The 27,657-nt window shown below is 49.1% G+C and overlaps 11 protein-coding genes across 11 annotated transcripts; 5 read left to right on the top strand and 6 right to left on the bottom strand.

Annotated features, from left to right (window-relative positions):
- Positions 1 to 3,955: 3,955 nt before the first annotated feature.
- Positions 3,956 to 5,358, top strand: DFJ58DRAFT_801574 (uncharacterized protein; the record flags this gene model as incomplete). Its single annotated transcript, XM_041390890.1, has 2 exons — positions 3,956 to 4,011; positions 4,410 to 5,358. A coding segment is annotated over exon 2 (949 nt), but the record flags the coding sequence as incomplete, so codon positions are not given.
- Positions 5,359 to 6,458: 1,100 nt separating this feature from the next.
- DFJ58DRAFT_801572 (AGC/NDR protein kinase) lies at positions 6,459 to 8,580 on the bottom strand. The gene is made up of 9 exons (XM_041390889.1): positions 8,318 to 8,580; positions 8,243 to 8,295; positions 7,898 to 8,188; positions 7,568 to 7,842; positions 7,419 to 7,517; positions 7,186 to 7,370; positions 7,014 to 7,142; positions 6,589 to 6,953; positions 6,459 to 6,512 (listed from the first exon to the last, which is right to left on the bottom strand). Exons 1-8 carry the CDS (start codon positions 8,497 to 8,499, stop codon positions 6,596 to 6,598), a joined length of 1,572 nt encoding a protein of 523 aa, XP_041240989.1. The 5' UTR covers positions 8,500 to 8,580; the 3' UTR covers positions 6,459 to 6,512; positions 6,589 to 6,595.
- Positions 8,581 to 8,696: 116 nt separating this feature from the next.
- Positions 8,697 to 9,827, top strand: DFJ58DRAFT_513573 (chromosome segregation protein Spc25-domain-containing protein). The gene is made up of 4 exons (XM_041380767.1): positions 8,697 to 8,979; positions 9,032 to 9,178; positions 9,234 to 9,434; positions 9,488 to 9,827. The coding sequence occupies exons 1-4, from the start codon at positions 8,715 to 8,717 to the stop codon at positions 9,613 to 9,615; spliced, it is 741 nt and encodes a 246-aa protein (XP_041240988.1). The 5' UTR covers positions 8,697 to 8,714; the 3' UTR covers positions 9,616 to 9,827.
- On the bottom strand, positions 9,624 to 10,615 carry DFJ58DRAFT_664505 (uncharacterized protein; the record flags this gene model as incomplete). Its single annotated transcript, XM_041382438.1, has 4 exons — positions 9,624 to 9,989; positions 10,044 to 10,164; positions 10,185 to 10,438; positions 10,496 to 10,615. 4 exons carry the CDS (start codon positions 10,613 to 10,615, stop codon positions 9,624 to 9,626), a joined length of 861 nt encoding a protein of 286 aa, XP_041240987.1.
- A 65-nt stretch (positions 10,616 to 10,680) lies between these two features.
- On the bottom strand, positions 10,681 to 11,990 carry DFJ58DRAFT_801566 (glycosyltransferase family 2 protein). The gene is made up of 7 exons (XM_041390888.1): positions 11,804 to 11,990; positions 11,656 to 11,755; positions 11,572 to 11,606; positions 11,446 to 11,521; positions 11,364 to 11,389; positions 11,125 to 11,319; positions 10,681 to 11,075 (listed from the first exon to the last, which is right to left on the bottom strand). The coding sequence occupies exons 1-7, from the start codon at positions 11,953 to 11,955 to the stop codon at positions 10,856 to 10,858; spliced, it is 804 nt and encodes a 267-aa protein (XP_041240986.1). The 5' UTR covers positions 11,956 to 11,990; the 3' UTR covers positions 10,681 to 10,855.
- A 50-nt stretch (positions 11,991 to 12,040) lies between these two features.
- Positions 12,041 to 12,382, top strand: DFJ58DRAFT_730974 (uncharacterized protein; the record flags this gene model as incomplete). The annotated part of the gene is made up of 1 exon (XM_041385969.1): positions 12,041 to 12,382. The coding sequence occupies one exon, from the start codon at positions 12,041 to 12,043 to the stop codon at positions 12,380 to 12,382; it is 342 nt and encodes a 113-aa protein (XP_041240985.1).
- A 248-nt stretch (positions 12,383 to 12,630) lies between these two features.
- On the bottom strand, positions 12,631 to 14,411 carry DFJ58DRAFT_717554 (uncharacterized protein; the record flags this gene model as incomplete). The annotated part of the gene is made up of 7 exons (XM_041384366.1): positions 12,631 to 12,693; positions 12,747 to 12,872; positions 12,920 to 13,003; positions 13,056 to 13,487; positions 13,638 to 13,872; positions 13,921 to 14,107; positions 14,234 to 14,411. The coding sequence occupies 7 exons, from the start codon at positions 14,409 to 14,411 to the stop codon at positions 12,631 to 12,633; spliced, it is 1,305 nt and encodes a 434-aa protein (XP_041240984.1).
- A 1,380-nt stretch (positions 14,412 to 15,791) lies between these two features.
- Positions 15,792 to 17,492, bottom strand: DFJ58DRAFT_801557 (6-phosphogluconate dehydrogenase). The gene is made up of 5 exons (XM_041390887.1): positions 17,281 to 17,492; positions 16,992 to 17,231; positions 16,498 to 16,933; positions 16,330 to 16,450; positions 15,792 to 16,283 (listed from the first exon to the last, which is right to left on the bottom strand). The coding sequence occupies exons 1-5, from the start codon at positions 17,440 to 17,442 to the stop codon at positions 16,013 to 16,015; spliced, it is 1,230 nt and encodes a 409-aa protein (XP_041240983.1). The 5' UTR covers positions 17,443 to 17,492; the 3' UTR covers positions 15,792 to 16,012.
- A 146-nt stretch (positions 17,493 to 17,638) lies between these two features.
- DFJ58DRAFT_801554 (pre-mRNA splicing factor) lies at positions 17,639 to 22,616 on the bottom strand. Its single transcript, XM_041390886.1, has 20 exons — positions 22,334 to 22,616; positions 22,097 to 22,281; positions 21,888 to 22,047; positions 21,705 to 21,839; positions 21,144 to 21,646; positions 21,063 to 21,092; positions 20,651 to 21,008; positions 20,382 to 20,573; positions 20,170 to 20,327; positions 20,075 to 20,120; positions 19,866 to 19,997; positions 19,751 to 19,812; positions 19,489 to 19,699; positions 19,135 to 19,438; positions 18,610 to 19,086; positions 18,414 to 18,557; positions 18,241 to 18,365; positions 18,100 to 18,189; positions 17,915 to 18,044; positions 17,639 to 17,862 (listed from the first exon to the last, which is right to left on the bottom strand). The coding sequence occupies exons 1-20, from the start codon at positions 22,476 to 22,478 to the stop codon at positions 17,715 to 17,717; spliced, it is 3,735 nt and encodes a 1,244-aa protein (XP_041240982.1). The 5' UTR covers positions 22,479 to 22,616; the 3' UTR covers positions 17,639 to 17,714.
- A 1,130-nt stretch (positions 22,617 to 23,746) lies between these two features.
- Positions 23,747 to 24,751, top strand: DFJ58DRAFT_801546 (uncharacterized protein). Its single transcript, XM_041390885.1, has 2 exons — positions 23,747 to 24,038; positions 24,101 to 24,751. Exon 2 carries the CDS (start codon positions 24,191 to 24,193, stop codon positions 24,452 to 24,454), a length of 264 nt encoding a protein of 87 aa, XP_041240981.1. The 5' UTR covers positions 23,747 to 24,038; positions 24,101 to 24,190; the 3' UTR covers positions 24,455 to 24,751.
- Positions 24,752 to 25,901: 1,150 nt separating this feature from the next.
- On the top strand, positions 25,902 to 27,497 carry DFJ58DRAFT_664456 (glycoside hydrolase family 16 protein; the record flags this gene model as incomplete). Its single annotated transcript, XM_041382437.1, has 13 exons — positions 25,902 to 26,059; positions 26,108 to 26,272; positions 26,323 to 26,355; positions 26,410 to 26,419; positions 26,467 to 26,505; positions 26,563 to 26,632; positions 26,688 to 26,721; positions 26,778 to 26,809; positions 26,856 to 26,940; positions 26,996 to 27,110; positions 27,165 to 27,252; positions 27,303 to 27,377; positions 27,436 to 27,497. The coding sequence occupies 13 exons, from the start codon at positions 25,902 to 25,904 to the stop codon at positions 27,495 to 27,497; spliced, it is 966 nt and encodes a 321-aa protein (XP_041240980.1).
- Positions 27,498 to 27,657: the final 160 nt, after the last annotated feature.

The following is a 27,657-nucleotide window of genomic DNA, read 5'->3' as shown; positions in this document are numbered from 1 at the left end:
CCGAAGTGCAACAATTCACACACATGCCATATGCTCGCGTCGTTGGGGAGCTTAACTTTGCTATGCGCGTCAGTTGTCCAGACATCGCATACGCAGTATCGACGCTATCAAAATTTTTGAGCAACCCCGGCATAGAGCACTATCACCAACTTCACCATCTCCTTCGTTACCCTCCGTGGAACCACACATCACTCCCTGACTTTCGGCTTGTCCAACCAAGGACTCGTTGGGTACTCGGATTCTGACTTCGCATCTGACAAAGACGACAGCCGTTCGATTGGGGGCTATGTCTACTACCTCTTCGGCTCTCCCATCAGTTGGCGTTCCCAAAAACAGTCCGTCGTCGCAACCTCGTCTACTGAAGCAGAATACATCTCCCTCTCCAATGCTGCCCGCGAGCAGATTCATCTCAGTCAGCTACTATGCAATTTCGGTCTTGACCTCTCGCTCATCACCCCCACCACGCTATACGGCGACAATAACGGAAGTCGCGCGCTAACGAAAAACCCTCAATTTCACGACCGGGCAAAGCACATTCGCGTCCGTTATCACTTCATTCGAGATCTAGTTAGCAATGGGACCATCATTATCCCATATGTGCCCACACATGATATGGTTGCCGACATCTTCACGAAATCCCTGCCACGAAAACTTTTCCGCAACCACCGTCACTCGCTCGCCCTCCGTTCCCCTTCAAACGACGAATCAGCTGAATAAGTACACACGCGCCTCTAGTGATTTGCGTCTGAGTGGGAGTATCAAGATATGACCTTTACACGTACTTAACCTTTTTCTATTACATACACAATCACTCCTCCTATCATGCGTCATACACGTTCCCTATTGATTCTCCGTCTCAATCAACGTATTAATTCCTCCCCTCGTCGAATAATCTCCCCAAGTCTTTCGATCCAAGACTGAGTCCGTTCCCGTCCTTAGTTCCCTAGTCCGAGTCTCGTCACTTCTGATAAGGCGTCTCGGTCATGCCAACTACCGCGCCGTTTTTGACCTTGCTCGTTCTGGCAATGCCATTGGTATGCCTATTAATCTTTCTACCGAACCTCCCGTTTGTGATGATTGAATCCTTGGCAAACAGACACAGACTAGCGTCCCAAAGGTTCGTGTAGGGGGGAGGGCTACTAGGAAGTTAGGTATTGTGCATGTTGACCTCATGGAACACCCAGACACTGTGTCAGCCGCTGGCAATAAATACGTGATGGATGTCATCGACGATTTTTCGTCCTATGCTTAAGCTATTCCTCTTGCCTCCAAAGGTGGCACTCCCTCTGCTCTTCAAGCTTGGGAGCACGCCCGCAAACTCGAGACTGGGTCTAAGGTTGGTATCTTCTGTTCCAACAACGGCGAGCTGAAGTCCTCAGCCATGTGGGAGTGGCTCCTTTCGCGTGGTACGCAGCATCAGTTCACCGCCCCTTACACCTCAGCACAGAATGGTCGTGTTGAGCGCCTACACCGCACCTTGATGGGCAAGGCCCGTGCCATGCGTTCTGCATGTGATGTGCCTGTTAACCGATGGGATGAGTTTGTTCTGACCGCTTGCTATCTTTCTAACCGCACTCCTGTTTCCTCGCAAGCGGGTCACACTCCTTATGAACGGTGGTTCGACCACAAGCCTGATCTTTCTCATTTGCGCAAGATCGGCTGTCAGGCTTTTGTTCTCATCCAAGCTCATCACAATCCTAAGGTTTACAACCGCTCTGTCGAGTGTGTTCTGATTGGGTACTCCCTTGATTCCAAGGCATATCGTTGCTACCATCGTGCGTCTCATAAGGTCTTCATATCTTATCATGTTTCCTTTATAGAGTCTCATGATGCCTGTGCCACCCCTCTTCGTCCTAGTGTTATACTTAATGATCCTCCCGCTCTCGCTCCTAGCGCCCCTCCGGTTTCTACACCTGTCTCTGCACCCCCAGCATCCTCTGCACCCCCAGCGTCCTCCGCACCTCCAGCATCCTCTGCACTTATTACACCTCCTGCGCCTCCTGCTCTGCGACGTTCCTCTCGTGTTCCTGTTCCGTCTGCAAGACTCTGTGCCGCGGAGGGTAAACCTTTCGTTTCTGCAGCACAATGTGCTATTCACGAGGCGTCTGTGATTGCTGAATGCCTCCACACTCTTCCTGCAGATCCTACCCTGCCATCTTCTCCCCCTCCTGTCGACGTCCCTGATATCTTTGCCGCCTCTCTCTCTGCCGATGAGCTTGCACGCCTGGCTGACCTTTTTTGCTGCCATGCCCGATCATCTCACTAATGAGATGTCCGATGATCCCTCTACTTACTCCGAGGCTATGGCGTCTCCTCACGCTGCACAGTGGACCTCTGCCCTTCAGGAGGAGTTCGCCTCTCTCCGGGATCTTGGTGTGTATAAGCTCGTCCCTCGTTCTTCCGTCCCTCCTGGCCGTAAGGTGATGCACGGTCGCCCAGTTTTTAAGCTCAAACGCGATCATAATGGTGATCATGCACATTTCAAGGCCCGCTACGTGTGCAAGGGCTATTCTGCCGTCTGGGGTCAGGACTACACGAAAACGTCAGCGCCTACTGCTCGTATGGAGTCCTTCCGCATTCTCACTCACCTTGATGCCGCACTCGATTGGGAGATCGATCAGATCGATGTCAAGACGGCCTTCCTTCATGGTCTTCTTGATTCTGACGAGGTTTGTTATATGGAGCAACCCGAGGGTTTTGTCGAGCCTGGCATGGAGGACTATGTTTGGGAACTGCAACGGGCACTCTACGGGATGAAACAGGGTGGCTTAGTCTGGAACTGTACCCTGAATCAAGTGATGCTGTCTTGGGGGTTCACTCGTCTGAAGTGTGAGCATTGTATTTACTTTCGCCGCACTGATGCGGGTACCCTCCTCGTCACTGTTCACGTGGACGATTTCTTCACCGTTGGGAGCACGACAGGTGTTGTCTCGGCCTTCAAGGATCAGCTGCGCACGAAGTGGACGATTTCCGATCTTGGGGAGGCGCGTTTCTGTCTCGGCATAGCCATCGAGCATGACCAAACTGCACGCACCATTTGCCTCTCCCAATCTGCTCTTATCAATCGTATCGTGGCTCAATTTGGCTTGAAGAACGCTGTTCCTATTACTACGCCCATGGAGCCCAGATTACATCTGTCCCGTCGTCACCACACACCTTCCACGGACTCTGAACGCGAACTTATGACGCGCACTCCCTATCGTTCCCTTGTCGGATCACTCATGTATGTCGCCATCGGCACCTGTCCCAATATCGCCTATGCCGTCCAACAACTCTGCAAGTTCTTGGACTGCTATGGCCCTGCTCACTGGGAGGCCGCGAAGCACGTCATTCGATATCTTAAAGGTACTCATGACGTTGCTCTGAACTTAGGTGGTGACTATACTGCACGTCTTCTGGGTTATACTGATAGCGACCTCGCTGGCTGCCCTGACACACATCGCAGTGTCAGTGGTTATTGCTGTACCCTGGGCGGAGGCGCTATTACGTGGAGTGCTCGTCAGCAAAGACTGTCTCCCTCTCAACCTGCGAAGCGGAATACGTGGCCATGTCTGAAGCTGCATCCGAACTTACCTGGCTACGTTCTCTTCTGTCTGAACTCCATTTTACTCAACTGTCGGCCACTCCCCTTCTTTGCGATAACAACGGCAGTATCATTCTTACTGAGGACTCCTCGTTCCACGCACGCATCAAGCAAATAGACATCAAATATCATTCCATTCGTCAGAAAGTCGAGCTCGGTATACTTAAACTACACTATGTCCCTTCCAAAGATAACCTTGCCGATATCTTCACGAAACCGCTCCCACGCAAGGACTTCGAATGCATCCGTAATACCTGGGCTTACGGTGATTCAATCGAGGAGGAGTATCGTCCTGCACGCGTCGAGGAGGAGTGTTGGCACATGTCACATGCACGTGATCGACGCGGCACGACGATAATCGGAGTTGAGCGTTGGTATTCAAACCATCATATATATTTCTCTCTACTGTACATTCGTCCCTCAGTCCATTACCACGAGCTGAGGGTATGTTATTTATCTCGCCTCATTGCATACCTAGATCTAATGTTCGCTATTAGCGCTAACTAATAACATTGTCTAGGTACATTGACAATACAGTCCGTTACCACAAGCTGAGGCGCTAACTAATAACGTTGTCTAGATTGAACACTGCAAGACCTAAAGGCAATTATTGCTGCATTGTCGCTCGTTGACGAGGACTATGACCTGTGGAGACGAGCATGCCAGGAGTGTGGCATTAAGCCCATCTTCAAACCATTCTGGCTGGATTTCCCGCACACTAATATATTCCAATCCATCACACCAGACGTGTTACATCAACTCTACCAGGGTATCATAAAGCACCTCATCGAGTGGATCAAGGAGGCATATAGCGAAGCCGAGATCAATGCTCATTCCCCCAAACCACAATATCTGCTTGTTTCTGAAAGGTATCAGTAGTCTCTCATGTGTTAGTGGAATGGAGCACAACCAAATTTGTCGCTTCCTGCTTGGTATTGTCATTGGCATACGGTTGCCCGGAAATCTCAATAATGCTCGCCTGACTCGTGCCGTTCATGCCATCCTTGATTTCCTTTATCTTGCACAATACCCTTGTCACACAGATCAAACACTGGCACTTCTCGACGATGCCTTAACACGCTTTCACGACAATAAGGACATCTTCCTTGATCTTGGGATTCACTCAAATTTCAACCTTCCGAAGCTTCATGGCTTCCGTCACTACGTACATATGATCAAAATGTATGGTACGACTGACAACTACAACACCAAGTACACCGAACATTTACACATCAACCTCACCAAGGATGCCTATAGGGCTACCAACCATAAAGACGAGTATAGCCAAATGTCGCTCTGGCTTGAAAGACGGGAGAAGATTCTATGGCACGACAACTTTGTTAGATGGCGTCTTGTTGGTGATCTCGCCCCACAAGAAAAGTCACCTCCAGACATGGATTATCATCGGGCGATCAAGATGACCAAACACCCAACCGTCAAGCGTGTCCAGTTGGACCGCATTGTGCAGGAGTACGGTGCCACATTTTTCACGGCAGCATTGGCTCATCACATTGTTGGGAGAAATCATCCTGGTTTGTCTGCAGCACAACTGGAACGAGAGGCTGCCCATATCATTCTTCCCTTTGATACTGTGGCTACGTTCCACAGGATCAAATTCAACACAATCAATGCTCACGGGATCCAGGACTCGAGTGTCACCGTGGATTCGGTCCATTGTCAACCATCGCAGGAGGACAAGAGAGGGTATACGATCCCTGCACGCTTTGACACTGTTTTGGTCAACGAAGGCGACGGTGGGATAACGGGCGTGGATGGTGTGTTTTGAATGGTGCATTGAACATATTAGTCGCTAATCTGACTCGATTACAAAAGGTTACCGTGTCATGCAAGTCCGTGTCATCTTCACGCTGATGAATCAAGCTTCAAATGCGTTATTCCATGCTGGACCTGCAAAACCACCCACCCACCTTGCTTATGTAGAATGGTTCACTCCATTCCAGCAACCAGAATTACACCATGGGTTGTACAAAGTCGGCCGGTTGATTCATCATGGAGAGTGTCTGGCAAGTGTCATTGACATATCAGATATCCGCAGGAGTGTTCATCTTATACCTAATTTCGGCGCAGTGGCACCTCGTGAATGGACAAGTAGTACCATTCTGGAGTGCTGTTCCACCTTCTTCCTAAACTCATTTAGTGACAGACACGCTTATTTAACTATCGTCTGAGCAGTACAATGAAATTTCTTGAAATACCTTCGAATACGAGTAGTTTACCGAAATCCCTGGATTTTCATGCAAGTTCGAGGAATTCCCTGGATTTTCATGCGATTTTTTGAAATTTCGTCGATTTCGCAAAGGAGGTTTTCCCTGAGGAACGATGGCGCCGTTCAACCAATACTACTCGGCGCCACATTACTCGAGTTCCGGGCAACATGGTCTTGCAGATCCAAACAGTTCACCAGCGCTGCCATATAATGTACCTTCTGATCTCCATGGATTCAACACTGGCTCTGATCAGTATTCAATTGGGGGCTCGAGTTGGGGTGGTGGGGCGCCTGGTACAGGAGGCTGGGGCGGCCCCATGGCATGATATAGCTTGAAGTCAGTAGTCGCGGTTTTGTTGCTGTTTTATGCATGGTACTAGTAGTAGATCATCTTATCGCGATCATGTTATCTGCTTGTCAGTACTATCTAAATCGACCGATTTAATCAACGATCATTGAACTGACATATATGGAACGAGTTCGGTCCAGTCAACCTCGAAATTAGCTTTAACTTCAAATGGTTTAGTTTGGCTAGCTACTACGTGCTACCCGAGCTACTGTAACACTCAACAACTACTGTAGCGGAGTTTTGCTACTGTGCTTCCCCTTGCTACGAAGTGCTATATAGTTCAAAATATTCCACTGATGCATCCTTATACTTTTATGTCAACCCTATCAGGATATAAGGATATTTTATCATTTCTGCAGTGATTAGGGGATGGGGAACAAAACCCTCATGATAAGCATGTGATGCATGAGACATTATTAGCGAAAGTACCAAGGTATCAAAATATGGTAGCCAACGCTCCACCGTCGTCTTGACTCGAATCCAACGAACCAAACAGCTTTCCTCCCGGACCATTTTTACCGAAGGTGAAGCCGACCCAGACACCTCGGGCTTCCGGCTCTTCTTTTTCCTTCACCTTCTCCACGTTTCGCTGCTTGTCTTTCACTTCAGCGTACTTCGCCATGTCTTCCGCAGAAGTGAAATCATCGTAGTACCCCGTGTCAATCTCTGAGTCAAGAGCAGGGACAAACGGTGCGCGTGTTGAGCGGAGGTCCTCCCACTGCATCCCGTCAAAGAAAGGGTGGCCTGTGACCTGGGTAAGAGTGGAGTATCGAACGCTTGAGTGCGAGATGAGCCTGAACAGAAACAAGAGGGTTCAGCGTCAGTCAGACAGTGCGCGGTAGCAAGTCCTGTACCTAGTCACGGCATCCCATGCAATATCCGTCAAGTTGAAGATCAAGTCTTCGGGCTTATCATACTCTGGCCTTCTCAGTACCTTCGTCCAGTTCTTCAGGTTTGTCCAGGTTTCCTCTGGCGTGCTGCCACTGAACGGCGGAAAACCAGCAAGAAATTCGAAGAATATACAACCTAGCGACCAATAAGTCGACTGAATAAGTGTACGGTTTGCCTCTGAGGACCTCGGGCGCCATGTAGTCGGGTGAGCCAACTATGGAGTCTGCATACCGTGGGTCTTCAGCGCGGATGGATTTGTACATTGAGCGGCGCTCCAGGGTAGAGCGGTAGACGACTTGGACGTCTTTCACTTTATCGAGCTGAGAAATATTAGGGCGCACAGGATGAAGTCAGGGCCACATACGTACCTTCAACTTCATCGATTCAATGCGCTTGGGATTGAGGGCACCCGTGGCAAGGCCGAAGTCAGTCAGCTTGACATGTCCGGTGCCGTCCACAAGGAAATTCTGGAGGGGCTATCAGTACTACGGAGCTTGCGCATGCGACACAGTTTCACCTCCGGCTTCAAGTCACGATGAATGTAACCAAGCTTGTGAAGCTCGTTGACGGCGACGAACATTTCTGAAATATAAAACCTTGCGTGCTCTTCCTTGAGAACGCCAGAGTTGTTGAGGAGAGTACGAAAATCGCCTCCTGGAACATACTCCATTGCTAAATACACGTGTTGTGCGTCCTGGAATGCGTAAAGAAGTCTGACGAGCCACGGTGTCTTGGTTGCGGTGAGGATGTCGCGCTCCACTAGGACGTGCCGCACCTTGAAATGCATCAGTCCTCACGCGCATCTACTAGTGGGATAAAAAACCTCAGTCCATCTTAAACAATATACGTTTCTTCATCTTCTTGAGGGCGCATATCTCTCCTGTGTCCTGTTTCCGTGCCAAGAACACCTCACCATAACCACCCTGCCCGACTTGTGCGATGATATGAAATTGGTCAACCCTCAGCTTTGCTCTGCGTTTCCTCAGAATAACCCTCTCTCGCCCGCAATACGACTTAAACTCCTTTGCGTACTCGGCGGCTGTTAGCTGCCTTTTGGTAGTATCTGCGTCAAAGCGTGCCCTCCTTTCCTTCCTGGATACGATATATCCAAGGTTCATAAAGTAATAGTCAAGAAAAACTAGCAGGAGCATAGACGATGAGATCGTGGAAGGTCTCAAAGTGAGATGCTCACATAATTGGGCAACGGTGGCTTTGCGCTTGACCTCGGAGCTCTGGAGCAATTCCCTCTCCCAGAGCTGAAACCCACCTGCTTTCACGGTTGTCGCAGTTTCGTGCAGTGTCCATTGAAATGTCGTCAGACCATGCGCCGCCGCCAGGCTTTGCGGTACCCATGTGGATGTCCCGAAGTCCCAATGTGATGCCCTTTGCCGTGTCCATATGTATGTCTCGATATTGGGGTGAATCTGATCTAGATGGAAGGGGAGCCATACATAATATCTCAGTTGATATCCTAGAGGTTCCTAGGTCTATCGATCTTGCTATCGATCTTTGTACGAAGATGAGTTTAAGACTCTTAAGCACTATGGTTTGGTTCTTATACCTCATTTAGATAATTGATACGGTCACATGACGGACGCGTTTTGGAATCTGGAGGGGAGTCCGAATTTCGAAACCTTGCTAACAATATTTATTACTGATTGACCATGCCTCAAGTTCGTCCTACTCATATTGATCTTGCTTCAATCCTCTCAGAGCCTAACCCCTCTGTCGATCTGCGCCTGCACGCATACGAAGCTTCCACGTCTAATTTTCTCAGAGCGGTCACCAACTATGCAAATCGCGCAGTAGCAGAGATCACCAAACACAGGAATGCTCAGGAGGCGGACAAGAAACGTTTGGCTGAGAAGACTGTTGCAGTCAAGGCTGAAACTAATCAGTGCAAGGTGAAGGAGATTGAGCTGCTGGCTGGTAAGTGGTTATGCTTGTCGTGGTGTAATTGTGCAGCAGTGACGCCTCTCAGTAATGGAAAGGGAAAAGGAGGAACTCCGAGAAGCCGAGACATCAATTACTGCTCTGAAACGCCAACTCGCATCCATCCGCGAAACTTGTCAGTCTGTGGATGCAGAGATAGAGCAGTATCGTGCTCTAACTGCCAATTTAAAGCGAGGTAGGTACTATTGTTGTAATTTCCTTACTTACGCTAATTAAACTACTTTCTGCAGAAAAAGATCGAGAGCGACAGACGTTAGAGATGCATGCAGCACAAACAGGGCCTGAATTAAATGCTTGCGAAACCCGTCTACGTTGTCACATCGAGGGAATAGAAAAGGACCGGCTCCTCATCCGATTTACACACATTGACAAGACTGACATTGACCGTGAGTTCAGCTTCGTGCTTGATGTTGCATCCAGATCAAATCAAGGTATGGAAGTCAGTGGCCTATCTTGAAAGGTGGTGCTTACAGATGCCAACCAGTGATAACGACCACACCGCCACTGCCTAATCTCCCCATATTGCTCAATGAACTAAACGAAACGAGAGATATTTTTCGTTTTATCAAGTTGATGCGCTCGGCGTTTGCTCAGTTAGTAGAGCAGCATTAGGAATTTTATCAGATCTTATAAAACATATCCCACAACTTTTGCGATAATCTCCAAGAAAATATGTACATACCACCTTGCAAGCTTTCAATTACTCGTCTCCATTCTCCCCAACCCGTCCGGTCTCTATGACCCCCAGAGCTTCCCAGCTTTCCCTTGGTCCGGCTCTTGCGGCCACCCAGTTCCTTGTACATTTCTCTCATTTCCAACTTGCCTGGCCGGCTTTGCATAAGCTCCTCTTGTCGCCATTGCTCCTCTTTAAGTTCTTTTGGTGTTTGATAGCCTGACTGTGACGGCGAGGTGCGGCCCGAGCCTCTCGAAGGCAAGGGTGATGATGGAGGCGAGCGATTCGACACAGATTTAATGTAGGTCATCCGCTGAGAATAAACCATCAAGTCATGCAGCCAAACACAGGAAGATAAACTACCTACCCAATTCTGCTTCGACTCCCTTCTGGTCCACTTTCCAGGGGGAAGATTTTCGTCATGGAAGTTTTCCTTCCTATAATGCTGAAACCAAACTTGTAACAACAGACCATTAGCATACCGCACGCTAGATAATATATGTTTGACTTGCTGTAGTTCAGCGTCTGACTCTTATTCCACTTTCTCGATACCCTGGCGCAAGTCGCGAGCTCAGATATCCCAAGCCACCTGAAAATTCCTTGCGATACTTGAGTTGGAAATGCCTTTAGGGGGTCGCTCGAGAGACCCTTCAATGGCAGTCCACTCGACGAGCGAGTAAGACCCCTTCGTGTTGGTGATACAGGGCGCGATGAGGGGCGTGAAGGTCCCCTCGACCTCGTTGGCGTCCCTGGCAGTGAGAACTTGAGAATATGTTGAGTAATTGATACTAGTATAGAGTAGACGGTATGGAGGCATACCACGCCAACGAGTTCATCATCTGAGTCATTCTCAGGCTGAGATTGCCTGGAAGACAGATATTGTCCATTCAAATCATGAGTTTGTGATTGCGATTTAAGCACGCCTTGTAGCAAGCTCATTGTGCAGCAATTGTGCAGGTGGTTTAGAATCTAGATGAGATGAAGTTGAGATTTGAAGCTTCGGATTTAAACCGCATGCTGACAAAATGGAAATATGATATCATCCAGCCACAGCCACAGCCCACACCGGTGCCAAGTGACTCATGACAATAATGATATCGATAAACTCCAATGAATCCACTATCTAACAAAACAGAACGGAGTACCGTAAATGAGCCTCACGCCATGTTCGTAGTACTTTTAAACCGACTTGAATAGCTGCCATACACCCTTTGCATAGCCCACAACCTCGTCCGCACCGAGCTTGCTTTCCCCAAATATCCGATCCACAAAAGTGATCGGCACCTCGCCAACGGTGTACCCCAGCGCCCGTGCCCTCACCATCATCTCCATCTGGAACACGTACCCTCTGGACTGTGTCAGCGTAATGATATGCCGAAGGACGGGCAGTCGGTACAGTCTAGACCAGCATCAAGTTTCAGTCCGCTTCCCCAAACTGATCTACATACCTGAAACTGCCCGTTAGGTCGCTCACGCCGGGGTTCAGTACAGTAGCAGCTAGGAAATTTGCCCCTCGTGAAACTAATTTGCGCTTCAGGTCCCAGCCGTGCACGCCACCAGGTTGAGCTTCAGCGAGGTATGGAGTCGATGTTGAGCGATATCGCGTTCCCGTTACAATGTCAAGGTTGTGCGCTTGTTGTAACCTGCACATTGTTAACGGGGAAAAGTTAAGGAAGGGACAACACACCTGATAAATTGCGGAATGAACTTGGGCTGACAAGATGGATGCGCATTAGAACTTGTGTGCCAAAGGATATTGGGACACGTACATGGTGCGAAAAGTCGGCATCCATTATTATCACAAAGTCACCAGTACAGAAGTTGAGCCCGTGGATATATGCAGTCCTGCGCACAAGTTGGCGATGTATTCGTGTTTTATTTTTCCCGGTACTTACCCGAGTCCAAGCTTCCCTGCCCGTGGTTTGAGAAGCTTGACCGACAATGAGTCAAACCTCGACGCGTGATCCATTTGCACTCACTATTTTGTCCTCGCCATAAACTCTTGCCAATTCGATGGCTACTTCTTGTGTCCCATCCGGACTCGCGTCATCTACAACGATGATCTCCCATGCAAGCTGACTGGTATACTCAGTCTGGCTTTCGGCATGTTAAGCAGACAGAACGCACTGTTCCTCGAAGACCTTCGCCAGTAACCAGATAATAATCGGGAGGTTCTTGCGCTCATTGTAGGTTGGCAGAATAACAGAATACTTGTGAGTGTTTGGCGTGTTATATTGGCCTTGCATGTTCAGCGATACTGTGCTGGCGAAAGGGTTCATTACAGTCTTGCAACTTGACGGCAGTTAGCGTGCGAGTTTACAGCGTCGGCTCTTCTTTTACATATTACTTGCACGTTAGCATGATATGGCCTCCTTTGAATCATCTTCGTTGCTTTCACCATCGATGTCGGCCTCAAGCACTGATCAAAGCACGTGTCCGTCTATCGCAGCGCTCAAGTCTCTGCTCACTACAACCCTTCGTATCACGACGATCGATAATCGAGTGTTCATTGGCACATTTATGGGCACCGACCAACTTTTGAATATCATCCTCGTCAACACTGAAGAGTACATTCTGGGAAACGAGGCTAGTCGCTTCGTCGGCCAAGTCATGCTCCCCTGGCGCCTTGTCCTTCATGTCGAAGCATTCGACCAACAGAGTACTTCAGATAGCAAAGTAAAGGATGACAGGAGTTTGTACATCTAAATCGCAGTTCGAAGATACATGCATTAAATGACTTGTCCAAATTGGTAAACCCATTGTCCTGTCCACCTGCTCCTATATTCATGGGTATATGTAACAGAAATTCATGATCTCTCCTCCTCCCTGAGGAGCCCTTTATCCACCGTCTGCTGTGATGATCCAGCCGAAGATGGGCCTTTTCCAGGTGTCGCTGATGATGCGCAGGGCGGCTCTGTTCCGCGGCGTAGGATTTTTCATCATTGGCTAGCGCGCTAGCCCTTGTATTTGTTCTTGTAGATCCACGCCATCCCCACGTCACTGGCACCTTGTTCGACCTACAGAACCACGTTAACATATAATTCGCAAAAATTACGCCGGTTGCACTTACAGCCGCGCGATACCACTTAGCAGATTCCTTCTTATCCTTCTTGCACCCTTTGCCATTGGCTAAGCAGAAAGCGAGATCTTCTTGCGCGTCCCCATCACCAAGGTTGGCAGCAACTCGATAGTAACTCTGGAGATCAGTTAGCACAAGTCTAGAGATAATTAGCGGCGACGCACAACTGCCATCTTGTGGTCCTTAGCTACACCCCAACCATGAAAGAAGCACTGCCCGACCTCATAAATCGCTAGCACGAGCTCCGACTGAGGAAGATTCATCAGCGCTTCCATATATAGTCCCACAGACCGAACTCACTCTAACAGCCTTCACGTCCATGCCTTCTCTCGCTTTACCCAGATCATCCACTGCGCTCTCCGCGGCCTTTGTTAACCACTTGAAAGCACTTTTCTCATTCTTTTCGCATCCCCACCCGTGCCTCAGAGTCAATCCCCACAAGAGCATCCCTATCCCACACCCACCCTGTTCCTTTGCACTTTTCTCAAAGTAAAATGCACTGTCTTGTAGTTTGTTGGCCTCGTGGTATTGTATTCCTAGCTGAAGATACTCCTGTGGAGTCGAAGGCTCGGTGGAAGGTGAACAGTTGGCTGGCGGGGAAGGTGAATGGGCGGGAAATTTTGAATTGCCAGTTGGTGATGGAGAGCCATCGCTCAGATGGTAAAATGAGTATGACGTGGAGTACAAGCTTGTTGGTGAGCTTGGATGTACAGACGGCGGGCGAGAGGGAAGCTGTACATGGGAAGGGGATGAGAGAGTTGGAGAAGAAACAGCATAGTTTGGTTGAAGATAGGACGTTGACGAGCACGCATCAGATTGCGGTGTAGGCGACAAAAATTGGTTTTCAGGAAAGCTTTCGCCAGTCTGGGGTGTAATTGGAACAAATGAAAGTGGGGTATGAACGGTCCGTGGAGAACGGGTTCTTTGTGAATTTCGCTCAAGAACCTGCCGTTTCTGCTCTTCCGAAGAGAATATCGGTGGCCTTCCTGGCCTGGAAAAGTTTATTCGAGGAGTAGGGTCAACTATGGGTGACCTCCCGCCAAGTTTTGGCTCACTAACGGCGACCTGCTTGTTGATATCCTGGGGTTTGGAAACCACGACGGTTGGAACGGGAGTGCTTGAGTTGAACAGGCGCATGTCATCAACCGAAGATTGTGTGTTCAACACATTTGTGGAGCCACTGGCAGTGGTATGCCAATCACGGTGGCTGTCTGCAGAGGCGCCGGGGGTGTGACTTTGCAGTGGATACATGCTGTTCTCTTCATAATATGACTCAAGCTCGTCATAATATCCGTTTGGTTCGTCCGTCAATGACAGAAACGACTTTTCGTTAAGATAATCAGCATTGCTAGCTGTCGAAATACGGAATTGCGAGTGCAGCAGAGGAGATTCGGGCACTCTCGGGTTGGTTGCATGTGGCCTCGGCGGAGAAGTTGCATGCAGAGTCAAATCCTGGATTTTCAACGATGCTGGAAAACCAGTTGACCGAGAGGAAGAGGGCACTGGCGAAAAGGAATTAACGGCAGTGGCCTGCTTCTTAGCATCGTGTTGTTCTTTTCGTCGGACAACCTGTCGTCTGGACGAAGTTCGCCGAACCAAGGTGTCTAGCGGCGATGAGTGAGCCAGGCGCACCTGGTTCTCATGCGATGCCGCCATGATAGTAATACTTGCAGTCTGAAGGTAGGTCAAGATTCTAGGTTACTAGGGGCAACATGTCACATATTGATAGCTCCACCGTCCATATGCATTGGTGCATCCGACCAATTAGCGGTCGTGTGGGACGTCGCGCCTTTCGATGAATCTAAAACATTTCTGTTCTTGTCTGCACACACAATAATGATATATTTAACTCCAGATGCGACATTGTTATGTACACGGAACACACAAGGCAGCTTATGCGGAAGCATACGGATAGATCAATCTATCATATCTAGCGCTTAGCACTCAGATCTTTTGGGTGTCGCGACAGCCGGGATGTCAATGGTTGCTTCCATCTGCTTCCACTCGAAACCTTGATCGCGAGGTCTATTAATATTGCCGAAGCCTTGCATTAACTCGGAATTGTCAATAAATAAGATCGTCGCACTGTTTCTTGGGAATTCTTGACCAGCTCGTCGCGATCATCAACTCGTGACCAGTGTCTATGAGGCGAGCCGCCGAGTGTAATCATCAAAGCCCCTTGAGTTCAATTGGTTCAGTAGAACATAAAACAAGGTGAGACAACTGTTGAACACCAAACTAAACTTGGCTATAATCATTGAATGTACAGACTGTCATACCTGTACTATTGTGTCAGGATGTCAAGCTCAGCACGTCGTAAAACAGAAACCTACGCGTCAGAAAATAACAATCATCCAGTCTCACATTTTAATAACAACCCATCTGCGCTGAGTGCGCTCGCCCTTTCAACTCCCCCAATACTTGGCCAAATTATGAATGGTATCTACTCGTGTATGTCGTGATGTTTGATGTCTGGAACGTTCGCGCGTCCACCATCAGTGCGCATTTTTGAAAATGAAGTCGGGGCTTGTCGGAGGATCGTGAATGGCGGTGAAGCATAAGTTTCTGAATCGTGCGTAGGGTGTTGATTGAGCCTCGCCCATGTCATAGACCACAATGGTATGAGCTTTTCTTCATCCCTGATCTTGGTCATACGGATTGATTACTCCGGTGCCTGCGCATGAGCCGATCAGTCCCCCACAGGGTTTTAGTGTACAATCTCCGTATTAAGGATGCCAAGATGTATATCTGTGAAGTACGTTTAAAGAACGGCGATGTAGGACGAACGTACATATATTTCAACGGTCTTGAAAGCTTCGACAGAAGTGCAGAAGGATTGATTGTTAGCGGAAAGTGAGTTCAAGCGCCTCACGAATGTGAATTCATCTCCGTTGTCTTTGGGTCTCCTCTGATGGCACATGTCAACTTCAAGACTTGAAGGAACCGCCCCCGTATGAAGCATCAAGTTGTCAACAGACAACACGACGGGGACAAAACACACGTCACTATCAAGGCCCGATAGTCACTGCTCCAAGCTTCACCCAAGCACAAAGATTGCGCATTCAAAACTCGGGAAGAGTGGGTATGAACAACCTGTATACGGGGCCACAGGCTGGAGTATCATGAATAAGTCGTAACGCGTAATCAAAATTCGCTTTTATACATTATGCTCTCCGACGTTGCATGCACCACCTTGGCGCTTTTGATAACAAAAGTAAATGTAAGCATGGGCTGTTCGGATCCAACTGTAATCCCATCTACTCAGCCTTGTAGTCGGGACGCAGCGACCGCACAGTCTTCCCGGCACGCCAGATCTCCTGGTCGTCGATCTCCTTCAGCTCTTTGGCCAGATCTTGGCGGTACGTCGAGCGGCCGTTGAATTCGAGAGACTTGCGGGTCTCCGTGCCGTTTCGCACACTCTCGTACAACTGCTCAAATATAGGAGTGTTGGTCTTCTCGAAGATGGGTGCCCAGTCAAGCGCACCGCGGCGAGCGGTCGTGGAGCAAGCGTTGTACATGTAGTCCATGCTACAAACAATGAGATAAAGATACGTGAAAGGAAACATACACTTACCCTTTCTGTCCAATCAAGGGGTATAGGGATTGAGTGGCCTCCTCGACGGTTTCGTTGAAGGCTTCGGAAGGAGAGTGGCCGTTGGCACGGAGCACCTTGTACTGCGCGCAGAACAAACCCTCTAATACACCATTAGCTAAAACACGTATATCTTGCGTTGAAACTCACGAATGGCACCCATGAGCACACCACGTTCACCATAGAGATCGGAGTAAACCTCCTTCTCAAAGGTGGTCTCGTACATGTACCCTGAGCCGACAGCGACACCGAGAGCAACAGCCTTTTCCATGGCCTTACCAGTGACGTCTTGGAAAACGGCTACACTAGAGTTGATGCCACGACCCTCCTTGAATAGGGTGCGGACAGTGCGGCCAGAACCTTTGGGCGCGACCAAAATGACATCGACGTCCTTAGGAGGTATAACCTTGGTGTCCTCCTTGTATACAACGGAGAAGCCGTGCGAGAAGTAGAGGGTCTTTCCTTTGGTGATTAGAGGTGCGACGGTAGACCACGTTTGTGATTGTGCGGCATCAGAGAGAAGGTTCATGATGATCGTGCCCCGGTTGATGGCTTCTTCGATAGGGAAGAGAGTCTCCCCAGGAACCTAATCACGTATCAGTTTACATCACATGCATAAAAAGCCGAAGCAGAGGTGAACATACCCAACCATCCTCCATGGCCTGCCGCCAGCTCTCACCGTCTTTGCGGACACCAACGATGACGTTGAGACCGTTGTCACGAGCATTCAAGCCTTGACCGTGGCCCTGAGAACCATAGCCGATGAGAGCGAGGGTATCATTCTTGAAGTAATCCTGAAGCTTCGCGAGCGGCCAGTCACTTCGCTCGTAAACAACCTCCTCGGTGCCAGCAAAGTTGAGTGTCTTTACGCCTCGAGCAGCGGACTATGTGACCGTCAGCGCTCATCAGTCACGCCAATACTTTTTTTTTTACCTGGAGAGCAGGTTTGCGCCAGGTGCCTGCTAAAGCCTGATGAGCGAGTAAAGAGTAGGACGCGCTCTGTGCAGGCTTGGCTGCAATTTTTGCACCTGCACGAGGTGCACGGCGAGAAGCAGCACGTAGGGCTGAAGCTGAACGGGACGCGAAGGAGGCCATGTTGAGTGGAGAAAAAGTTGGAAAAGGACCTTAAGAAGCTCTCCGTAAATTTTAGTTGTGCTTAATACCGAGTCACTCGGCCGGCCTTGCCCGATATGCCAGCGAAGGTCACGTGCATCCAACCAGTAAGACGAGTAAGACAATGTTGAATGAATCTGACTAACCTTCCTGCGCGACGAATCACTGTACACACATATTTATTCAGAATGCAATAGATGGCAACAATACTGATAAAATGAAACACGCAAGCAACACATGAATGAATACATCCATCATATCCCGACTCGTCTTCTAGGCGTCTGACCAACCCGATTGCCTGCAGGGCCAGGATGTCTCGGCGTTCCAGGCACAATGATCTTTGAGCTGCTTCCACTAGAAACTTTGACTGCGAGAGCTTTCTCTGCCTCTTGCCGTGCATAACTGCAACAAGCGTGAATAAAATAGCCGTTTCGTCAGATCGTTGGTCACCTACTCTTCTCTTTGCTTCGCGATTTGCGATTCCAATTCAGCTTTTCTAGAGAATTCTCGATCGGCTTGTCGCCGCATCCCACGATCATCGAAGTCCTTGAATTTGACCGAGTAGAACACCGCACCGAATTCAGCTACAATCATCGTTCAATTTTCACCAAGATGAACGTGTAAGGCAAAATGACATACCTAGCCACATGGCATCAATCGCAGTGACCTGGGTCATGTACTCCTTCGAAGTCAAGATCAACTCGTGGTAAACAACGTATGTGGGGGTATCTTCGTCGCCGTCATCAGTGAGACTTAGAGACAGACCAATCGATCACATACATCCAAGACCATAAAGCGCACTCGTAGGATGTAGATGTGTCGGGAGACCAGTGCGAATATTTACATACTCGCCGATACCCTTCACACGTGCACATTGGTGGAAATAGCCAGCAGTGATAGCTTTCCTACGAAAAGGTCAACGTGATGTAATCCATGCAGTTATTGTACAGTACCTGACGACATCAAAGTCTGTGCCAGCAGAAATAATCTCCATCTTCTGGAACTTCATGATGTCCTCCAACTGTGCTCTTACCTCACGAGCTTTGCGAAGCAGTTTCGGATGCAAAAAATGACGCGTAGCCCAATCATCACGGAATCTACGAGTTGTAATGAGCACCCCTGCGGCAATGATACGATGAATAAACTGACCCGTGGCTCTTCCACTGGTTGAAAACATTCAACAACGTCAAATGGTCGCTCTCTGGTACGTTGAACTTTTCACGTGCGGCATCTGCCTCTTCCATCCTTTCTTTTGGTCTGTAGAAGATACTTGGCACCGAAAGCATGGACACTATAGTCAACATCTCTGCTGAGCATCTCATCTCCACGGACGCAATAAGCATCTTGGCCATGGAGGGCTCCATGGGAAACTCGGACATTTTCCTACCCACAGGCGTCAAATCGCCAAGATTATCCAGCGCGCCTAAAACCCAAAGTTGGTACATCGAGTTTATAATATTGGCTTGGGGAGGAGGGTCCATAAAGTCAAATTCAAGAAGGTTCTTGACGCCAAGAGACTTAAGGAGCAGAACAGTGTTAGCGAGATTGGTGCGCTGAATTTCTGGGATAGTATTCGCGAACATCTCATTGCGAAACGCCATCTCTGTATACAGGCGATAACAGAACCTGCACAAAGTTGAGGATGAATGCTGTGCAGCAAAAATGAACACATACCCGCTGCCTGTACGGCCAGCACGCCCAGTTCGCTGGTTGGCGTTGGCTTGACTGACCGGCGTGATCTGCAGGGCGTCCATTCCGACCTTTGGATTATACACCTTAAGCTTCGAGTAGCCCGCGTCGACCACATAGATAATTCCATCAACCGTCAAGGAAGTCTCGGCAATGTTAGTAGCTACGATGACCTTCCTTCGACCATCAGGAGTGGCTTCGAAAATCTTGGCTTGCAGGTCGGCTGGCATCTGCGAATAGATTGGGAGTACTGCTAGGGGGGCGGGCTGATCAAGCTGTGCCAGTCGCTCTATACAAAAATTTAGGAAATGGCGTCGTTAACATCTGGTACTTGCGTACCGTTAATAACCTGGCACGTAATTTCGATGTCTTCTTGTCCAGTCATAAATACGAGGATGTCACCGGGAGGGAGCGAAAGATGGATTTGGAGAACCTGCTTCACAGCACTGTCTACGTAGTCCTCGCAAGGTGATTTTGAATGAAACATCTCCACCGGAAATGTACGACCAGGAATGGTATAACAAGGGGCATTTCCATAGAACGCAGAAAACTAAGATCACGTCAATCTTTCATTGCCAGAACAGCTATGGGGTATACTTACCTTGTCAGCATTCATGGTTGCCGATGTAACAATGAGTCTTAGATCTCTTCTCCGAGACAGAACTGGAATAGATGATGAGCCCAAGGTTGTCTAGCTGGGGAACAACAAGGCGTACTCTTACGAAGCAAACCCATGAGAACATCAGTGCTTAGTGAACGTTCGTGTGCCTCATCCAAGATGATTACACTGTAACGGTCCAAATCACCTTCATTCAAAGATTCTCGCTGGAGAACACCGTCCGTCATGTCTAGAAAACAAGATAAGTCATGTTGGACAAGAGGGAGATGACACTGTACATTTGATCTTAGTTTTCTGCCGATGTACAGTCCTCAAAACGGATCGCATAACCAACGGTAGAACCAAGCTTGCACTGAACAAGGTGTCAACACAAGAATCAAGAAGATCAATTTGCCACTTGCCTCCATCTCCTCAGCAACACGCTTTGCTACAGACATAGCGGCCACTCGACGCGGCTGAGTACAACCAATGAGACCATATGCGCAGTACCCGTCCTCATAAAGGAACTGCGCCAACTGAGTGGTTTTCCCAGAACCAGTCTCTCCGACGACGATGACAACTGTATAACACAAATGTTAGAAGTGTGGACGCGGCTGCACAGCATAAATCTAACCCTGGTTTTCTCGGATGACCTTGAGAAGCTCATCTCGACACGCAAATGCAGGCAAATACTCTCTCTGCTCCTTCAATGTCCTGTTCTTCGCAAACGAACTGACCCCAGTGGAAGCCTTCAAGTGGCTAGCGAACTTAGAATCTCCCTTATAATCCTCTTTTTCACCAGACTTCGCCTTTGCTTCTGCCAAAGCTGTACGAAACATTCCCAATGGACTACGTGAATGTCCAACTCGAGCTGCGCCACAAGGGCAGAGAATAACCACACACCTTCAGCTTCAGCCTCCTCGTCCTTCACGCCCATGATGTTACCGAGTTGTGTGCCACCAAGAGATGCAAGTTTGGCGGCTGCCTTTGCCCTCTCCGCCTGTTCTCGTTTCTCTTTCACGAGAGCGCTCCCCTTCTTTGAAAAGATCGCCATGTCGCTCGTAGGGTCGCGGATCGGATTGATGGGCTCAAGTTGCTTCGTGAAAATTGTCTTGCCATCCAAGAAAGGTGGCTTGATATCATGCACCATGACATGCACCGTTGACTCGGATTCGTCTTCGAAGTCAAGATCGACTTCCTTACGGGTCGCAACACCGGAGGTCAGCATCCGATTAGCTTCCCAGAGGTCGTTATCTGCATTCTACAGAGAAAGTCAACAACTAAAAGAAGAGATGGAATGTACATCAAGTCTCACATATTGCGCTTGCCTGGCCGATATTCTCCTCTACAAGAAACTTCAGTAACACTAGGCTGCTCACAGATGGGAACCACATACCACTTGTTTTTTCGAGATCTCGGCGTCCTTCAGTGCAGCGAGATCCTCGTACTGCGCCAAAGGGTTGTGCTCTTCGTCTCCAGCGACACCGCCTTCTTCCGCTCCAGTATACCAATCACGGTCCAGTCGCAGCTGCTCCTCCTCCCATTCCCTCACATCAACACCAAGGAGCCCATCATCCTCGGGGCTGCCGCCTCTCGGAACACGCGGGGTCGGTGCATCCCAACCACGATTCCTTGCTCCTCCCCAGCCAGATCCTTCGCCTTCTTGTCGTCTCGGCGTTGAATCCCACCCGACATTAGGCACACGAACACTAGGAGCATCGCGGTTGCTACCACCACGCTCTGAGCGGGGTGTAGAATCCCAGCCGCGTCCATTTTGCCGATCCCTGTCGTGGTCTCGTCGAACCCATCCCCTATCGTTGTCCCGATTTGATCGTCGTTGGAAATCTCCGAGTCCTTGAGAAGCGTGAGGCCGTTGCTCCTGCACGGCAGTGATTCCTTCTAAACGGTTACTTTGTGGTCAGAAACGACATGCCACAGCGGGATATAAGAATCGTACCTTTCTGCTTCTCGCGGTTTCGTCGGTATTCCTCTAAACGGGCTCGTGCGGGGTCGGACAGACCGCCTGGATGAGACGGTGTGTCTTCTCCTCGCTGCCTTAAACTATTTCCTCGTCCGACTGGCAAACTGGGGACTAGACGTAAGGTAAGAGGAGATCACGAAAGTTGCAACATTGTCGCACCTTTGAAAAAAGTGTCATCACTCAGCCTCGGTTTTTTTCGAGGGCCGTTTTCAGATAGAGCCTGTTCTCTCTTTTCCTTTGCCAGTCGATCAAGGCCGAGTAAAGAGCCTCGAGGAGTTGGTGGTTCGATTGGCTTCGCAGGCTGACGGAAAGTGTGTCTCTGTAGATTATAAGCAATTATATAGAACACTGAGCGCTGATAAACGCACGGTATCGTTCCTCACGAGACCGCCTTGCCGGATTGGGTCAGGCTCGAGCACCTCGCTGTCATGGACTGTTATACCCTCGACGGGACGAGGAGCAAGCCCAGAAGCCTCCTGCTTGATATGTGACAAGATTTCGTCATGCAGTTCGGTCAAAAAGGAATCTTGAAACTTGCCAAACGCCCGAGCCGCTGCAACAAAGTGTTACCGAACGTACTTGGATTCCGGTGCAGTGAAACATACCTTTGGCGAAGCCTTCCGAGGAGTTTGTTTTAGCTATGTCGATAACACGCTCTGCGAGCAAGTCGTTTGGGTTTACGAGGTTCAATGCTCGTGAAAGTTGGATGGCAACCTGGTGCTTGAACCCATCGTCTGCGTTTGGAGACATGATCCGCCTAATTTAGTCCAAGTTGCCCGGTCGTTGATTTGTTTAATGAGGTTGCCGATGCACGTAGGCTTTAGCACTTGCAAGCTTGAACACTTAAGCCTAACTAAGGCCTTGCACATGTGGTTGTTGGGAGACAAATATGGTCTTACGTCAGCGGCGGGTCAGTGAAATCGACGCGGCACCGCTATGTGGTAGATACAGATTACGTTCAAACGCTATCTTATGTCGCTCGAAATGAATTCCAAACACTTTGATTCACCTCTCACCAATCTTACAGTGCTTGTCCTCTGTGTTCGTACTACTTGGGAATCTTGTGCACATCGCCTCTAATCATCGATCCAACGTTTGTTTTCAGACAAGCAGTGTGAAGTATTGTCTCACTGCTTCAAGCCTCGACCCCATGCCATGTCAACCTCCAGTCAGGCCGGGTCAAGCACTACTTATACCACGACAAGTCACGTCTCCTCAACATCTTCGCAGCCTCCGTACTAATGTAAACCTCCATTCTTACCTATGCCGCGTCACGGCCGCGTCAAACCTCATGGAGTCCATGCCGCGTCACACCTATACGTGCCGCGTCAGGATTTTTTGACTGTCATTGTCACTTGAGTATATTTTGAACCCGTCATAATAAATGATTTTCCGACAGTGTCTCCTTCGTCCTAACATAATTAGATGTCGTACATTGTAGTTCTGCTTTGGTGCACGCTTTCACTCTCGTCGTTGCTCACCGAAAGGCTGGTGATTTCAAAAAACGCGTCCAAGCTCAGAATGAGGAATGGAACAATAACGAGCTATTGAAGATGGCTTGGGCTGATCTCACGATAAGCTATCCTGCCAACGGCTTCGTGGCCGACGTAGACCTCGAGTGTCCGACCACACTAGAAGCAAGAATGTTCGAAGATTCTGAAGACGCAGGACCTGCAGGAAACCAGGAGTGGGGTTTGGATGCTGGTCAACATCACAGGTGGTGGAACGTGTATCTCAACATTCCTACTGAGTGGGTTCTGGGAAGAGATTACAGCGAGGGTGAACTTGGAGGAAAATATTACCTGCTCTGCTCAATAGGTCTCTAACTGGTGTGATTGACAGCACGGCCCCTTATTCAGCGATAACTCTGATGCCACGTCTGCAGACGAGTTGTCCGACGTTGTAGCTCCTTCGCTGCCGGCTAAAGAAGAGATTGCGCCCGTGAAACGTCGCCCTTCACTGCCAGCTAAAAATGCGCACCAATTAAGCGTCGACGTGCTTCAAAGAGGGTCCAGAGAGGGAGGAAAAGAAAATAGTCATTGGCTTATGTGACTAGTAGTACGTGTCCTTAATGTAGAACAAGTACTGGCGCGTCAAGACTCGTCAGTGCCAAGAAAATAGTCGACTAGCTAGTAGTATATGTGCCTATGGTAAATAAAATCAACGAAAGAATGACCATGAACTTGGTGTGGGAGTCGAATATAGAACATAGGAATGATAGTTGCACTAGCGCGTCAGTAGCCGCGTCAACTCCCACCAAAAAACGACGAACCAAAGCTGATGTCACGGATCTTGATGTCTGGGACAAAACTGATGACGAGATTATAAGTATGTCCCCCTCTTCATTCAATTTCAGTAACAAATTCACTTACTGGGAGAATGCTCGTGCCACTCGTCCACGACTCGCACAAATGGCACTTGATTTTTTGTCTGCTTCAGGTATTTTCCTCGCTTGTTGATTGATGAAATCTGACGGAGACCAATTAGCTTCCTCGGTTGACGCTGAGCGGGCTTTTTCAGGTGGCCGTCTTCAGGTCAACCACCTCCAGCATGGTGTTAGTTCGCAAACCTTCAAAGCTCAGATGGCTGTAGGATCATGGTACAACACACCTCTCATGAACGATCTCGGTGCTGTCACATCAATCATGCGAACGAAGATGGTAAAGGGCAAAGGCAAGGCCTCAGGAAAGGGAAAGAGCAACGATATTGTTATTGACTCGGACTAAGCTTCGTACATAGTGTTTTCGCTCCTCAGCACATGTACATACCAGTATCGCAAAATATGTCTACTCACCCGCGGGTGACCCGTACCACCTGCGGGTTGGGTCGCGGGTTGACCCGTACCCGCGATGCTCTTTGGTACCCGCGGGTTGGGTGCGGGTATGACCCGGGTCGACCCGTGTCACGCCCTAGTCAAGACTCAGGTGTGCCGGCGTCAATGCCGTGTCACATGCGCGTCACACCCGCGTCATATGCGCGTCACACCGCGTCACATGCGCGTCACGGCCGCGGCAGGCGCGGCAGGACCGCATCAAAATAGCTACGCCCGCCAGCGACTCACTCGCACACAGTGCCACAGTGCCACCCACTGGCACATGCTCCACAAACCTAAGTCCTCCTTAGCTAGGGAAGGAGCAGCCAGTCATTAATCATTCCTTCCTCACTCATGATTTTAGCAAACGGGGGGCCACCTTATTTCTACCATGGTTTCGGGCATGGTTAAGCATGAAAATGTATGCTCTCTGGATGTCTCTGATTATTCGAGACTTCGGTCCGCATGCATCACGGTGGCACTCAGCAACTGCGAACATTAATCGCCTCGGCTTTTTACAGTGATAAACCTTCCATGCTCTCTATGCGTATAAAACCGCGGTCTTTTCGCCACACCATCAATGAAGCTTGTGATGGATCCGAGGCGCACGGTCTGAGAATTCTTCTGTCTGAGCCCAGCTAGCCCAGGCCCCAGATCAGAGGGAGGTGTACAGGCATCGGAATGTTGTCGGAATGACACATGCATCGTCAAGAGTTATCAGTGAGGGTCCCACCAATAGGTGATCCCTATGGTGCGTTTTATTTTTGAGTCTACCGCTCTAGGATGTAAACGTTTAATAGTAACACGAGTTAATTGTACAATTTTAACTCAGTTCTCCACGGCACTCGCGACTGAAGCACCCATATGTCCTATTTCACAGAAAGCGCCATCAGATACCCTGGATCCATATGACTGTCATGCAGGTGACCGATATGGAGCTCACAATAGGTACTGTATTCCATGACAGTCAGTAACTTGAACTGGCCGGCGGTCGAACACTGCACTTTTTTCACAGCTTTCTCGTGAGATCGGCAGTCTCTTTTGCGAGTGCGCCACTTTATGTCTGGATGTTTCTCCGTTACGAGCACGCGTTTCCTTGTCATGGGTCAAGGGGGCTCCTTCGCTAACATACCGGCACATGTATCAAACAAGAATTTTTTTTCGTTGTTTCCGAAGGGGGTCAACTCGCCATGACGTCCGCTCTACCGCATGATTATGCTTCACATGGACTCATCACGAGCTCAGAGTTATCTCCCTACCCGTCAGGAGTGACGATAGGTTTAAATACAGAGACCAGGTAGGGGGTCGTACTCTCGCCCTCCCTAGACATACATCGTCAGTCCGATAGGCTGTCTTTCACCATGAAGCTCAACTCTGTTAATGTCAGTTTCGCTCTTGCTTCGCTTGCCGGATCGGCTTTGGCAGGTGCAGTCTATACTCTCGACGACAACATCGTCGGCGAAGACTTCTACAGCTCTTTCAACTTCGAGGCTATCCCCGACCCAACTGACGGGCGTGTGTATGTCTACTCCGCACACAATTTGTTCTGTTTCTTATTGAATGACAGGACATATGTGAACCAATCAACAGCACAGATGCTCAACTTGACTTACGCCACGAGCGACACCTTCATCATGCGTGCAGATGACACTACGGTCTTGACTTCCACCGGGCCGGGCAGGAATTCAGTCAGGATACGGTCCAACAACCAGTACACGCAGCACGTTGTGGTGTAGGTGATCCCTCACGAATATCTCACCGGCTGATGAACTTCGATGACAGCTTTGATATGCCGCACATGCCCGAAGGATGCGGGTAAGCCTATTTTCTTCGTCCGAGGAGTTCTGCTGCGCACTTATCTGAACATAGAACATGGCCTGTAAGTAGTTGGCACTGACGGAGTAAGCTTATAGTAACGGATCATAGGCTGTCTGGGAAACCAACGAAGCCAATTGGCCTGACGGTGTTTGTTTTTTTCCCTGCGTGTGATAGCTCTAACCCTGACGTGGATCCCTTTGCTAGGGTGAAGTCGATATTGTGGAAGGCGTGAATAATGTGGAACCTAACCAGTCGACACTCCACACTAGCCCTAGTTTGTCCAGTATAATTTTATGGATGTGCTATTTTCAACTCCTGTTATCGCGCAGACTGCACCATGCCAGCAAACATTACCCAGTTAGGGTATGTTTTCAACTGGCACTGGACAAAACCGTTCGACTGAAGTTCTGATTGTTTAGCACCCCGGTTGAAACCGACTGTGACACTGCAGGTAAGGCGACCATTGTTCATTTCCATTTCTTACTAAAATGTAATAGTCGATGGAAATGCGGGTTGTGGTGTACAGCTCACGGAAGACTACAACAGTTTTGGTCCAGGATTCAACAGCATCGGTGGAGGATGGTGCGTTACTGCAAACTATGATCAATACTCTTGCGCCTTACAGGTTCTTCTGTAGGTATGCTATGGAGCGCACAGATAGCTATATCGCGGTGTGGTTCTGGGAGAGAGATGACGCTTCCGCTCCATCCGATGCTACCAGTGGTGCATCGACCATCGACACCAGCCTCTGGGTAATGGTCCTTACATTTGTTAGATTAACTGCTTACCTACGATCCGACTACCAGGGAACTCCTGCCGCTTACTTCCCCAACACCGACTGTGACCTTGCGTCTCACTTTGATGCCAACAACATTATCATCAACTTGACGTTCTGTGAGTCTTGACTTACTTGTAGCGTTATGCCAGGCTAATGCAAGGTACAGGCGGTGACTGGGCAGGCAACGCAGCCGTCTATGCTGCTTCTGGATGCCCATCGGACTGCGTGACTTACGTCGACAGTAAGTGCTCACCCACCAACGTCTAATACGACTGCAAAGCCCTTATTACCATTCGCAGGCAACCCTACCGCGTTCACAAACGCTTACTTCCAATTCTCGTCCATCAACATCTACACGTAGACCGTCACAGGAATGGCTGTAAAATAAATTTTCACCTAAGTGAGAAACCATCTTGTTGTACTTGTGTAACGAAATGTGGTACATAAACCAGATGCCACTGAGTTTGAGAATATGTAAGTAGTGACATCTTATTACACAAGTGTTCTGTCATGGCGCTGTC

This window comes from Suillus subalutaceus, assembly GCF_016647625.1.
Source record: "Suillus subalutaceus strain FC151 chromosome Unknown DFJ58scaffold_97, whole genome shotgun sequence".
NCBI classification, from domain to species: Eukaryota; Fungi; Basidiomycota; class Agaricomycetes; order Boletales; family Suillaceae; genus Suillus; species Suillus subalutaceus.
Note: the sequence above shows the minus strand (reverse complement) of the source record. Positions and strands in the feature narration are given on the sequence as shown.